This window comes from Ursus americanus, chromosome 29, assembly GCF_024610735.1.
Source record: "Ursus americanus isolate L20-20 chromosome 29, mUrsAme1.1.p, whole genome shotgun sequence".
NCBI lineage: Eukaryota > Metazoa > Chordata > Mammalia > Carnivora > Ursidae > Ursus > Ursus americanus.
The window spans coordinates 22,339,008-22,353,877 of record NC_142155.1 but is presented as its reverse complement, the minus strand read 5'-3'; the positions used below and the strand labels follow the sequence as shown (position 1 = coordinate 22,353,877).

The 14,870-nt window shown below is 38.1% G+C and overlaps 1 protein-coding gene across 1 annotated transcript in view; it reads left to right on the top strand.

Annotated features, from left to right (window-relative positions):
- HCRTR2 (hypocretin receptor 2) overlaps positions 1-5,162 on the top strand; it is a 99,531-nt gene extending 94,369 nt beyond the window's left edge. Inside the window, exons 6-7 of the mRNA XM_045805275.2 lie at positions 2,570-2,691; positions 4,828-5,162. Of these exons, the coding sequence (XP_045661231.2) occupies positions 2,570-2,691; positions 4,828-5,057 (352 nt within the window). The 3' untranslated portion in view covers positions 5,058-5,162. The remainder of the gene's footprint in view (positions 1-2,569; positions 2,692-4,827) is intronic.
- Positions 5,163-14,870: the final 9,708 nt, after the last annotated feature.

Genomic DNA, 14,870 nt, shown 5'->3' with positions numbered 1-14,870 from the left:
GTTGTTCCTAACAGGTAAGTCGGATAGCCTTTTAGAGTGCTCAGACTACATGCTCTTGTCCATGGAAATTCTCTGTTGAATGGCAGGCATAAAGCAGATGTTCCCCTGGCCTCTTCAAGCTAATTGCTGAGCCTTAGATGCCGGAAAAAGTTCTAATGCAAAAAAACCCCCCAAACAAACCAAAACAAATACAAAAACAAACAGAAAAACCTCATTTACAGTTTGGAGGGGTTTTTTTGATGGGAACAAATGGGTTTTCCGAAACTTTGTTCTCATAGGGAATTATGACAGAATTCTATCTCAAAGATAAGAAGAGATAGGGATGTTTCCTTAACATTCTAATTATACTTAAAACTCATTTCTGAGCACACACACACAAAATGGAATCAGGGCTCATACTCTGTTTTGAATGGTTAGAAAGAGAAAAAAAAAAAGCCATTTCCTCAAGTCACTGAATCAAGAGCTCAGGGTGACTATTAATAAAAACTAGCACAAAACTTTTCAGTGAGAGAAAGTGTGTTATTTGTTAGGGTGCAGATACACTGTGACGTTAAAACAATGGACCAACAGGAACAGCCAAGGCAGGGGCTGCGTTCACATGAACTTCACAGCCGGCCAGCTTTATTGGGAATTATCATAACTGTTGCAAACAGACTGGCCCCAAGGTAATAGTAATTTTGTTTGTAATAGGCTTCGAACTTCAACTACGATTGCTCCTCTCACTTTCCCCTGATTCAGAGTCAGTATCATATTCCTCCCAGCTGGAGACTCTGGAGAGCGGCAGCTTTGGCTGGGGTCACACACTGAAGGTGGTAGAACCAGCTGCAAAGATTTCTCATTCTTCTTGGCCCTTGGTTTTGATTGCTTAATAACTCTTTCAGTGGAAAATGAACTTTTGTTTAGTAATATTATTCAATACAGACACAGCCTTAAAGGCCTAAGATTTTCAGCAGCGTGGGGCCTTGAGATACATCCTGGCTCACAAGACACTGAAAGCTATTTTGCCCTCCAAAGCTCTTCCTAATTTTGGTCTTCTTTTTCTTGACTGCAGAAATCCCATACAAGTTTACTCTGATCTTTGGCTAGATGCTGTTTTCTACTCTTAAGAACCTTATAAAAACATGCTATGATACTGAATGATGTTTCTCCTATTTTTTTCTAACTTTTTGTACTTTTATGGTACTCTGTCTAAATCCAACAAAAGTCAGATTTACTGATCTCTGGACTGCTCGTTGGGATTCCTTGCACCTCGGCACTTGGACCTGCCCTTCAGCTAGCTCCAAATATCTACTTGTCCATAATAATGTTCTTCTTTTTCTAACTTAAAGACCTCCCTTTCCAAGGAAAATAAACGGCTAAGAAGAAAGCCTATGTTGAAATATTTTCAATTTTTGAGCAGTCTGCTCTCTTCCACAAAACTTGAGAAAAACTTTAAATGGCCTTGGAAGTTGTCTTTTTTTTCACCACACTCATCTGCTTCAAATGCTTATCTCTTTGTTTGCCCTTGTAGGTTCTGCGTCTCTTTTCTTTCTTTTACCAGTACATTCCTGAACTCTTTTCCTTAAAACAGTCTTTTGCCCGACTAGTCAAAACCAGCTTCTTTAAAGCAGTTCTGGTTTGTCTAGGATCTCAAAGATGTATTATGCTAGAGGGTCATAACATACCTTTAATTCCATTTGTTCATGTTATTTCACTCCATATTGTATTTTTGCAAAACTCCAGGGCTCCACGGAGCGTCACTTTACTCCAGAAATGCATTTCTATGATGGGTACCATTGTGTGTAATCAAATTACGACCCTCTGGCAGGAAATGGATTAAATCTTCAGCCTGTACAATTTATTGGGTAGTTACAAGCTACCTGTTATTGGTCAGCAGATAGAATATGATAGAGGGGATATTTCTGAGTATGGAGCAAATCTTAAAAATGATGTGTAAGGATAAAATAATGAAATATTTTTCAGAGTTTAAAATAATAAATAAATATACTAAAACTCATGAATTTTAAGAAGTTACCAGAATTTTGCCTCCTGAAAAGGAGTTTCTCTCTGACTGTAATGAAGTCCCAGAAGGCAAATTTCAACAAGGCTGGGAAGATTGTGGTTGAAAAAATGTGATACTTTGATCAACGCACAAAGGCAGGTAGGAGGAAGGACTCAAAGACTGAAACTTAGGAGTGCTTTTTAAATGACACACAAAATGAAATAGTAACAAACATGGTTCAAGTGTATTGAGAAACAAAACGAAAGAAGGGGCCTGGATATATATTCGACTTCTGTGCTCTTCCTCACCAGAAGTAGTATTGCATTTGTTGTTTACAGGAGAGAAGGATCCTTCTCTGGCTTGACTTGGCCTTTGATTAGCTAATTGTGCTAGGAGATTTTTGTTTAGGTACTGACGTTTTTCTAAACCCAATACCGTGCCGTAAACCAGCGCCCACTGCTGGGGAGGACAGCGCAGCTTCCATCAGGGGCTGTGTCCACCCATGAATTTCATTATTTGAAAGGTACTTGTCAAAATCACACTGGATTTCCCGTGATTGTTGTTTGTTTTGTTTTGTTTTTCCTACAGAGTATTTGGGATGTTTACCCACACAGAAGACAGGGAGACTGTATATGCCTGGTTTACATTTTCACACTGGCTTGTATATGCCAATAGTGCTGCGAACCCAATTATTTATAATTTTCTCAGTGGTGAGTTTTCAACTGTTCCTTGCATGGAAGCCACAATCCTAACTAAGGGCGAGGGGGTCAATGACCAGAAGGCTTTGAACACTCTTGAAATGTGTGAAGAGCTTAATTGCTATACAATGAGGTGTTTTTCCCCCGGATCTAATTTGTCTTGAGGTTTTTACCTTATGAGGGGGAGCGTGTTACCTAACTCATCAGAGAAAATCATGTAAGTCATTTTCCCATAAAATTTAAACAAAATGTTGAGTAGGAGGAAAGTGAAAATTGTGAGAACTGAAGAACACAGAATCCTGCTGGTCATACATTAAACTTATGCTTTACCAACATGTAAAATAATTTTATCTGAAAATAAAACAGACTTGCTATATCGTTTCCTTTGCCAACACTGAGATTGCCTCATTGAGACTGAATTGGAACCCTTCCACTTTTGGGTATTTTTCTGTATTTACATTTCCCTTGGGAGTAACATCTCTTGGGGTTATCTCAAGATTTCTCACTGACCACAAAAAAAATGATACTACTTCTAAACAACACACAAGCTAAATGACACACGCAGACACACATCTGTAAGTGATTTTATCCGTCTCGGTTTATGGAACCAATGTAATTGTAAAAGTCATTTAACTAGTTGTTTTATTCACCAACATTTTGCCTGACCGAGCTGTAGGATTGTGTTTTAATTAGCTACATCTTTACACTGTCTTCTAGTCTAACCAGTTGGCTATTTTTGTTTCATTGCTCTCTCCAAATATATGATAATTCTATATGGAAGAATAAGCAATTCCTTTTTTATACTTGATGAAGTATGTATATTTTCTGACTTCATCTCTGGCCTTGTAGGTGGTATGGGTTATTAAAAAAAAAAAGACAATTGACCAATTACATTTTTTTAAAACAACTTTCATTGTTTCTTTTCCTCAATCATGGCACATGATAGATAGATAGATAGATAGATAGATAGATAGATAGATAGATAGATAATAGATTGATTTCTGCTTTATTTCACCTTTCAGAGACTCAGGTGGTTGTTATATGTGGAGTTTGCTTTGTATTGAGTTGCCCCTTTTCTTGCCTTCCCCTGACACATCTAACCCGTCTCCAGAATAAAGATGGTATTAGATCTGAGCTAACCAGATACCACTCACTGTTCATGTGCTGTGTTTGAGGGGTCAAAGGACCGTGTGGAGATGTGGCTTGGAAAGCAATGAAGAAGCTATTGCCTTGGGGTTAGAGGTGACTAAAGCTCTGAGCCTCGCACTAAGTAGAACAAGACTACTGGATGGTTATAGGGGAAAGTGTTGGAAGTCAAGCCCGCAGAACCAAGTCAAAGTGCTGTTTTGGGGTGGAGTGAGGCAGGGAAGGTGGCTGATAACCCGTGGGGACTTGGGATGTGCCTGCGATTGTCCGAGTCCCTTGAACATTTGCTTCTCATGTGATGACTCAATCACCCGGTTTGGCAATGGAGGCTCAGAGGAGAGAAATGATGATTCCCAATACTGTTCATTTATCCTTAAAAAGGTGACTGTTTCATTTTCATACTTCTCCAATTTCATGTCAGTGACTTAAAGACAAGAAATAACTTCTAAAGTGGGTAATTTTTCCTTCCATTTTTTGTTCTGCCTCATGCAGATTATGAAACTTTAGAAATTTTCTCTCTATATTAAAGGTGTTTTTTTCTAGATTCTTTGTTGAACTGAGTGTGCCCGTAGACCAGTTTCTTCAGAGTCCAGTGCAGGGGTAATTTCTGGTCACATATACATAGTCATGGCTATATACCACACAGGTTTCATCATTTTTGAAATTATTAAACATCTCTGGACATCCTGATGACCACTTTCATTACAGCTATCTATAATAACCCGCAATCACAAATAAAGGTTAGACTCTGAAGGAATGAAACAAACTCCAAACATCACACATGAAAAGCAGTTATGTTATTTTGTAGAAATACCTATTGTTTCAAGAGTCTACCAAGCTTCCAGTAACCCAATTTCCTCCTCCTATTTCCCCCTTTTTGCAAAATGTTGCACCTCTCTGTTAGTTCGGCTCAAGGGAGCAACTGGGTTATACCCTATTCATGATTTGTTGAGCCATATTTATGTGTAATTCTTTTTCCTTCCACTCTCCCTGGTTTGCCAGGAAAGTTTCGAGAGGAATTTAAAGCTGCATTTTCTTGCTGTTGCCTTGGAGCTCACCATCGCCAGGAGGACCGGCTGAGCCGGGGCCGAACGAGCACAGAGAGCCGGAAGTCCCTGACCACCCAAATCAGCAACTTCGACAACATCTCAAAACTCTCAGAGCAAGTCGTGCTCACCAGCATAAGCACACTCCCGGCAGCCAATGGAGCAGGGCCACTTCAAAGCTGGTAGAATATTCGTTCATATGACAGGGATATCTGAGTCAAACTATTCTTTTTTTAAGAATCTCTGTACACACAAACTCTATTATCCTAATGATCTGAAGCTAAAATTACTTTGTGGACCTTTTTTCTTTTTCCTCCTTCCTTTCTTTCTTTCTGTCTGTCTCTATTGCTCTTTAGAAATTAAAAAAAAATTCAGTTTAAAATAATTTCTCAACTTTCGATTTAAACATGTTAGAAGTTTGACTTTCAACTGAATTTATTTTAGGCTATTTCACTTTTAGCTTCATGTATTATGATTTGTGTCAATTAAATGTTCGAAGATTTTTATTTCTAATTGTTATTTTACTCTCTTACCTTCAGATTGGTTGCAAAAAATTACCAAGAGTTATAAGAAAAAATGATTTTCTTTTGTCTACTAAAAGAAGTAGCAATTACGAACTTTGAATTAGCAACAGACATGTTAGCTGACTTCATAGTTTTAAAAATCACAGACTGTCATTATGATGTGACATCTGAGAGAATATTTACATACAAAATAGCATATTAGATAACTCAAAAGCTATCTTTCAAAACTATTTAAAACTATATACTATTAAACTTTATTTTCCATTCATTTTATCACCCATTTACACAATTTTTTCTCAGGTTTGTAACCTTACCATTGCTCACATTTCTTATCTCAACATATGGCCAGTAAGACTGTATTAAAATAACAATTTTGGAGTAACTACAAATACATAACTATTTCTATCTCTAAGAAAAGACTTCAACATTTGAGAATAAGATAGGATTCATCTAACCAATAAAAATGATGTAGCTGGTGTTGCTAGATTAAATTAAGAATGTGATTCACAAAGAAACGGAGTCCTGGACTACTAGGTCACAGCTGGGTCCCCTATGGGACAGTTACTACTGCCGTGGAGATGTGATGGTAAATACTGGCATTTATTTAAATTTCATAAACATTTATCAAATACGAGCACCCACTGCGTTCGGTGCTGAAGAACGAGGTAGGGGCGAGTGTACACGTGCCTTCAAAAGAGCCCTAGGTGATCTAGGGAAACCTGTCGATAGGGATTACAGGACAGCAAACCGCTCTGGGGGACAGATTCAAACGCGGGTGGAGCAGTGAAGCAACTAACATGGGACACGAACAGTAAAGTTGTACTGTTTTGCTTCTGATTCATTACAGTGACATGGTTCATGTCAGCAAATTCCACGTAAGCCTGCAGGTGGTTAGGAGGGAAGCGAAGGCTCCTAACTCATACACGAAGGAGTAGCCACGTGGTGTACTTTGTACAAATGTGAGATCTGTGATGATCCAAAGCACTGAATCTTTCAAACTTGTCCCTCTGCAAAATGCTTCTCATTCAAATATTCACTTGAAAATTGAATTAAAGTAAAAGAGATGTTCGTGGAAGTTGCTCTTCTTCTCATATTACAGAAGCAGATATTCTTATTTTTATTGAAACAAAAGACGCAGAGAATAATATTTAAGAAAGATTTTTATAGACGATAAAATTATCTTATTCATTTCTTGCTATTTTCCAACTCATCGCTTTCCAAAAGAAAACACAAGCAAATTGTCCACAAGTTGTTTCCTATTTTAAAATGGGGGGCTACCTTGTGCTTTTTCCTGCTCAAAGCAAAAACTACCCTCAGAGACAAGGTTTATTGAAATGATATTGCTAATTATCAGAAAGGTAACAACAAAAGCCAAGTGTTATAACTCTCTCCTCCCTTCCCTTTGTACATTTGAGAACGTTCTTGTTTATGCTGCATGAAAGGAGTGTTGTAATATTCAGATTGTGATGGGAGCTAGCATTTTAAATAGCTTGAGGATCCTTCAAGTAATATTGATAATATGCCTTAATGCCTAAGTAGTATTTCAGAATAAGAACTAAATTATACAGACTGTAATGTATCTAGTTCTTTATCATTTAAGAAGGAGAGAGATTGAGAGAGGGAGAGAGAAAGAGATTCAGAGAGGCAGCCATTGTATGATTGCCTGTTAAGGACAGACTCAGAAGTCAAGATGCCTTTCTCTAAATCAGTGATTCTCAAAATGTGGTTTCTGAACCGTCAACATCAGCCTCACCTAAGAACTTATTAGACATGCAAATTTCCACACTTTCTCAGATCTGGTGAATCAGAAACTTTGGGGGTGGCACCCAGGACTCTGTGTGTTAACAAACCCTCCAGGTTATCCTGAAGCGCCTGAAAATTTGAGAACCCCTGCTCCAAATAATACCATCTGACACCTGCTAATTAGCCCATGCAAAATTAAGAATTCTGCACGGGTATCTAGAACAGGGACCATCGCCATCACTCCCGTGAACCTGATTGGAGGTCTGAAAGAAGAGGCTGAGTACCAATGTTGAATGTCACTCAGCGTCATCTCATTCAAAGAGATGGTGGTTTATGAACCAATTGCCCTGCATGACCAGCGCAGTGTGAGAGAAGACTGGTTTTAAAGCACTTGTGTACTTTACGGATACCTGGATGACTTGAGCTTCTAACTAAAACTTTTAAATCTCCAATTTTACTTAAACTCACTGAAGGCTAAGTCTTGTGGAATTAGACAGTTTCTGAGAATGATCATTGCCGGGAAGGAAAACAAACACCAGTACCTACAAGAAACCGTGGCAATGGACTAGCAGACTGTATGCATTGCTTTCAACAGGTTGATTCTGGAACCCTTCTAAGAGGTCTGGATGGACTGTGGTTACCTTCCTAGGGCAAGTGGTAAAGAAAGAGTTGTTTCCAAAAACCTGCCTGTCTTACGGAACAAAGGGTCAACTACTCACCTTATTATGTGCTAGTAACACAAACGAGAGACTTCTTATGAAAAGAATGTGTTGCAGCTGTTTTATGCTCCACATAGAATATGCAACTGTTTTGCTATATGTCAAAGATTTAATGTAAAATGTCACTAGTAGTCCTGAAGTTTTGTTATCAATAAGGATGAGATCATTTTATCGAATAGAGAATCCATTTGAACTTCATTATTTCTGAATTTCTCCAAACCTGTGAACACTTTGATACTCGAATTCATTCATTCCTGGCAAAAGATGACTCCCAATTTTGGAGGAAAATGACTTCAATGTTCCAAGGCTTGGAGTGTTTCCTGCATATCAAGTAACTGTTACAAATCATTGATGAGTTAATTGCAAAGTGTTAGGCATAGTGACACCGAATTTCACTCCCAGTGTGCATTGTTTTACTAAAGATAGAGGTAAATATGCTTGTCAAATGTGGTCTGAGTATACATAAACCTGAAATATCAGGATGACAAACACCCAAATATGCTTATGGACACAAAGTATGAGGAGGGCTATTATTGTTTTAATACCAGTATAATGATAATAGAATCTCTCGTGCTTGATATAAATCATAATAGTAATCAACTGCATTTTAAAACTAATCAACTGCATTGGTTAGTCATTACAACTTAGAAAATTTTTCAACTCCAGTTAATTTTACAACAGACAACTTTTCTACTTTCTACAAGTTACAAGTCAAAAAAAAAAAAAAGTAAATTCCATTAGGTTATGTACAATTACTTTTCAAATGGCATGAAGCAAAATAATTGATTTTTTTAGAGATAATATGTAAACAAAAAATATTGTCAATTTAAGTCTATTCTACTACTTTATGCACCTCAGAAAATGAAGAGCAAAGGCATGGTAAACAATGTTATCTCCCCCAATTCAAAGAGGATTGTTTTTCTAGAATACTGCTGCAATTAAAGGGGGAGCAAAATACTCCCTCCCATTTGCCACGTATTTCTATTCTCTTAAATTTTCTTTATAAGCCTTCGGGTCAGAATATCTTTTTTTTTCCAAAATGTATTTCTATAATCGTCGTATCCCATGTGTGTAACATCATGTCACCTGTTTAACAGTTATACATTTAAAGTTTTTTATGCCTGATTTCCTGTGTGTTCGTGAAGAAATTGATTATCAAATCCAATGGGATTTCATACCAACTACTGTGAAGGATGCTCGTTATATACTTTTTAAGTAAAAAACCATATTGAGAATTCTATAATCACATTCACATTGCCCTCTCTATTGTATGAAAAATCTTGTTGTTGTTGATTAGAGACGTTGGCTATTCACTCATAACTAGTGTCAAATCTTTGCAGGTAAGGATTAAATTAAGCCCTCTGGTGCAGTACTTAATGATCAAAATATTTTTTCCCAATAAGTTTATATAACCAGGGATAATCATGATATAAAAAGTTTTTAATGTTGTTTTTAAGAGCAGGTACTAAATTAAGGATGGTTAAGATTAATACAGAAATATTTCATAAAAATTATGTTATACCACTGACATATCATTAAATTTTGGAACTTTTATCAGAGTCAAGAGGTTGTATCTTATTTGGATTTAGAGAAAATGATGAGCTTGTGATTTTCAATTTATTAGTATGGCATTTCCATAATTAAGCAATTTTTTTCTTGGCCCTTGTGTATAAAATTTTTAGGGCTCTTTTTAGTTAGCGATAAATTTTAAAATGTCTATTTTCCACTTTTCATTTTCTAAATGATTCTGATAAATGATAGAATTAAATGTCAAGGATTTTTATTTAAAAGTCCGTTTTTATTCACCACTGTTTATTCTAACTTGTATCAAAAATGGAGCCAAAGTAACTGGGTAAGGTAAATACTTGACTCCATCAAGGGAAATGTGATTTGAGTATGGGATGCTTTCTAAAGACGGAGCAGAAACTCTCAGAGTAAGATCCCAAGACTAGCTATTGCAGAGGTGAGGGTGTTTTGCTTTGAGTAATCCATTATCACAGACTAGGTACTTGGCCACTTTTGCTCCCAGAGTCAGCCCTGAAGAGAGGTAACTCCTTTCCACTTTCACCTAGGCCAGTGGCTGTGAATGCGAAATGGGTAACGAGGAAAGTTCTTGAAGCACCTCTTTGGCCTTGCCCTGCTTTTACCACATCCTCACTCTCCAACTGTAGCTCTTACCCCAGCCTCCTCTGAAGCTAAGCATGAGCAAACCTTCTCCTACAGCCCACCTTGCCCTACAGAGTTCCCTGACCTTCTTTCAGGCCAGCCCTAGACAATAGGGGTGACTCAGTGCCTCCAGTTCTTGTTATCTCTCAAGGTGAACCACAGCCAAGTGGTTAGTTTGAGAATCAATGAAGCAAAGCTCAAGGAAAAAAGGGAAAAATTTGCATTTTTTTATCCCAAAATTATAATTTTATATCCCACCCCAAAACAAGCCATTTATTTTCTTTCCAGAATATCTATGTTTATCAGTGGGCTTTTGGGTCTGTGTCAGCTCCCATTCCAAGCCCTAGCTAAGCTTGCTGCCTCAACTTGGAAGGGGTCCCAACTTTGAGACTCTAGGCCAAGGGCATGGCAGGTCACTAGGGATTTATGCCCCAGGACGTTGGTACTTGTGTCGTCTTTGGAAACAAAACATCTATTCCATCCATTGCTTTTCGTAGGTCCAACCCCTATGTGATAGCAGAAAGATAACACTTAATTAAAACAAAAAACTATTGTTTATTAATGTAATCAATTTCTAATTAATTTCACATTGTTTGAGTTAGCCTGCGAATTTCCAAAGGGAGAAGGGTACAAACAAAATGTTTGTGGGACTGGGAAATCCTTAACAGTACATGGCAACATGAAGCTTAATTTGTCACAGATGTGATAAAAGAGCATGTCCAGAAAGACGTGATGTTCTCTTCCACGGACGCAGATGGAGAGTTCTCCTTCTATGGTACAGGTAGACGATGTGGAGAACTTGCTTATAAAGCCATGTCTAAATCATGCAGAATATTCACTAGGAAGGGGAAAAAATGTCATTTTAGAGTATTACCAACACATCTACACGTATGTGTATGTCTAACAGATATACAAAACTGAGATGGGGCACCTGGTTGGTGCAGCTGGTTCAGAGGCCAGCTCTTGATTTGGGCTCAGGTCATGATCTCAGGGTCCTGGAACTGAGCTCTGTGTCAGGCATCACCCTCCACAGGGAGTTGGCTTGAGGATTCTCTCTCTCTGTCTCCTCCCTCCCCCTCATGTGCATGCTCTCTCTCTCACTCTAAAATTAATAAATCTTTTAAAAAACTGAGATAGATATTATTTAGTCAGAGAATATTCCCCAATGTGTGCTATTTAACACCCCAGCCTTTTAAAGATTTCCCTTCTTCATTTGGTTTACTCCTCTCTTCAATTATATCTTTTAGTTTGGTGGCTAGTTTTCCTCTCCTATACAAATATCTAGGTTTCATATTTCTGCTATTCTAGACAGCTTTTTCCCTAAAAAACAAAACTAACTACCTTCCTTCTTTTCTTTTTTCTTTCTTTCTTTCTTTCTTTCTTTCTTTCTTTCTTTCTTTCTCTTTCTTTCTTTCTTTCTTTTTCTTTATCTCTTTCTCTCTTTCTCTCTCTTTCTTTTCTTTCTTCCTTCCTTTCTTTTTCTTTCTTTCTCTATTTTTTTAACTGGTATTCAAATGGTTATAATAATTTGGGACAAGTGAAGAAAAGAAGTCTATAAACTGCTTATCTCCTCTAAAATTCCATATAAATAATCAATAGGAATCTAAGATTCTTGATGCACAGACCTTCTCTGTGTTGTTTACTGCTATATCCCTGGGTCCTAGAATGATGCCTGGCATATAGAAGTCACTTGATAAATACCTCTTGAATTAATGAATTAATAATCACATGGCAATTCTTTCCCCAACTCATCTTTTTATTTTTTTCCCAATTCTCTCCATGTGATCTCTGAAACCCCTTTTTCACTGAGAGCAAAATGCCCTATATTCCCAAAGTCTGCACTGTTTGGACCTTTTTTTTTTTTTTTAAACCAAAATTAAACCATATGTTGAGAACACTAATTCCCATTCTCCAGTCACCATGGAATTAGGAGAAGTAGCATCAGCATTCTCGCTGTCACCTATCCTACGCCCTGATGACTACTTTTCTATTCTTTAGTAAAACCTGGCCCTTTTGAGGGCTTCATCATCGTTGACCTCTGTCTTTTGCCAGCATTGTCAGCCTCTTGACCTCTCCTCGCCTCATTCACATGCATTAGCTCCTGGATTGAAGTCACACTCTCCAGCCCTGGGTCCACATAGATGATACCCCCAGCATCCAGCTCCACACTCCCTTGATCTCCTTAATGTATAAGACTTTGATTTCCACTGTTCTTCACCAAACCACTCATACTTTTGCTTAGTGCACTTCACAGGCTGCACTTTGTGCCATTATCCCCTGTGGCCGCATATCCTCCTCTGAAATGCAAAACTCTGATCATTTACTCTGAGCCGACAATTTATTATCCTTTAATCTCACACTTGTGTTCCCACTCTAACATCCCTTGAACCCAAAGGGACTACTGCATTCTTTACCCTTTCATTTTCTCCCCAGTTTATCAGTCACATCTTGGATTTACCTTCTTCCCCATCCAGAGAAAAACAAGATCACCAGGCAGTCCTTCCCTCATTACTCGACATTATTTACTTCAAACAATTCTTACTTTTTGCTTTAATGAACATCATGACATTCACCATACAACAGAGTGCCTGCTCTCCGATAGTGTCGAAAATAAATAATTCCAGGCAGGCATAAAACCCTACTGAGTTAGACTGTCAGGCCGTCAGAGCCAGCCACTCTTCTCTTATTTGGGATTGCGTGCCAGACACTCACTTCTCCAGGTGAAGAGTCGGCCTTGGCATGAATCCCATCACTTACTTTACCCCCTCTCTGCTATCGGGGCCCTTTTGGTTTTTGGTCCTGTGTCAAAAGTTGTTCTGGAAATAATTTCATTACTTACAAATTATTCTTAAAACCATATAAATTTGCTTAATTTGATCTTTTAAATCCTCTACAACTCTTCCTATTGTCCAATCTTCGCTTTTAACTGTATGTTTGAGGACGGGAGTAGGTCATCTCGCTTTTTTTCTTGGCTAGCTATTAAAAATCACCTTACTGATTCATCTTTTAAAAGTAGTGAATTAGCCATTTTGAATACCTCTGCAGATGAGGCCCTTTTACTTTATCAATCCTGTGGCTTTATTCCCTCTGTTGAGAGTGGTTGTAATAGTAGAACTTACCCCACTCTGGCATCATGAAAAGGCAGCAGAACCCCCTTCTTTGGATTCCAAAACTAATCATACCGCATTTTCCTACTTCTTAGGAGGATTCCTTCTCTGTCAAACATTTCGGCTCTTAAGAATTGACTTCACTAATTTTAATATTTCTTATTAGAAAACTACCTTTCTCTTTACAAAGTATGTATCCTCTCTTGCATCTATATATTCTCATATTTGTTTGAAAATGTCAAATCCATTTAAATCCTTTCCCAACTGATGGGTTTCAAATCCTGATGAACATCTCAGTTATGATTTTCTTTTCTTTTTTTTTTTTTTAAAGATTTTTATTTATTTATTTGACAGAGAGAGACAGCCAGCGAGAGAGGGAACACAAGCAGGGGGAGTGGGAGAGGAAGAAGCAGGCTTCCAGCGGAGGAGCCTGATGTGGGGCTCGATCCCGGAACGCTGGGATCACGCCCTGAGCCGAAGGCAGATGCTTAACGACTGTGCCACCGAGGCGTCCCTCAGTTATGATTTTCTTAAGACTGAAAAGGTAAACATTTTTTGAAAAGTATAAACAACTGTTCTCTCAGAAATCCTTATTTCAGTAATGTACTAGAAATCCTTCAGAATCCTACAGTACCAGTTATTTTCTCAATAAGTTAATTAGTGAGATTTTTTAAAAAGATTTTATTTATTTTTGTGAGAGAGAGAGAGAGACTAAGCAGGGGGTAAGCAGAGGGAGAAGAAGACTCCCCGCTGAGCAGGGAACAGGACTTGATCCCTTGACCCTGGGATCATGATCTGAGCCGAAGGCAGATGCTTAACTGACTGAGCCACCCAGACACCCCTAATTATTGAGATAATAATATTTCTCAATAAATTAGATGGATCTTTTGATTTAGGCATTTTCTTCCCTGGTAGCGCACAAATTATTTGAAGGCAGGAGCTAGGCTGTATTTATAAGATTTATGTCAGCCCCCGGGCCTCACAGAGTGCCTCATAAGATGTGAGCACTCAATAAACCCTTGTTGACTAAATCAATCATTGAAGAACCCCTATCCAATGTTGTACTTTTATTTCACTCAATTCTGAAAAGTGTTAGGAGCAATATGGGACATCGTTCATGAAGAACAAAAATTGAGTGTTTATGACTCACGTGAACACTGTACTAAGAAGGGTTATACCGCTGAATAGACTCAATCCCTGCCCCCGTGAAGCTAACCCTTTTGTAAGCAGGAATGTAAACGAAGCGGAAAAATCAACTGTTAGGTGCTAGATACCAGATGGGATGACTTATTTGGCTCTGCCCAAAGAAAGATAGCTGTGGAAGCAAAAGGCTTTGCTGGAATTCGAAGGCAGAGATGAGGATGGCATTCTGAGCAGAAGGGACAGACCCACAATGCAATAGGCATGTGCCACAGCTGAAACCCCTTCAAGATCTGCACACAGTTTAAAGGGACAACAGGGGCCAGTGGTTAAAAAAAAAAAAAAAAGATGTTGGTAGGAGGGGGTAGATGGTAAAAAGTTTTTTTATAATATTTAAGGAAATTTAAAACTTGTGTTATGTAATGGAGAACAACTTAGGAATTCTACCCAGAGGAGTGATGTGATTAGATTTGGGTTCTGGAGTGTATATTAATGGCCCTGTAGCTGGTGAATTTGAGAGTTGGACATTGTAAGTTTAGATCTCAGATAAGTTTTTATGGAACTATTCATCGTCAAGAACAACGACTGGACCTAAGCCAA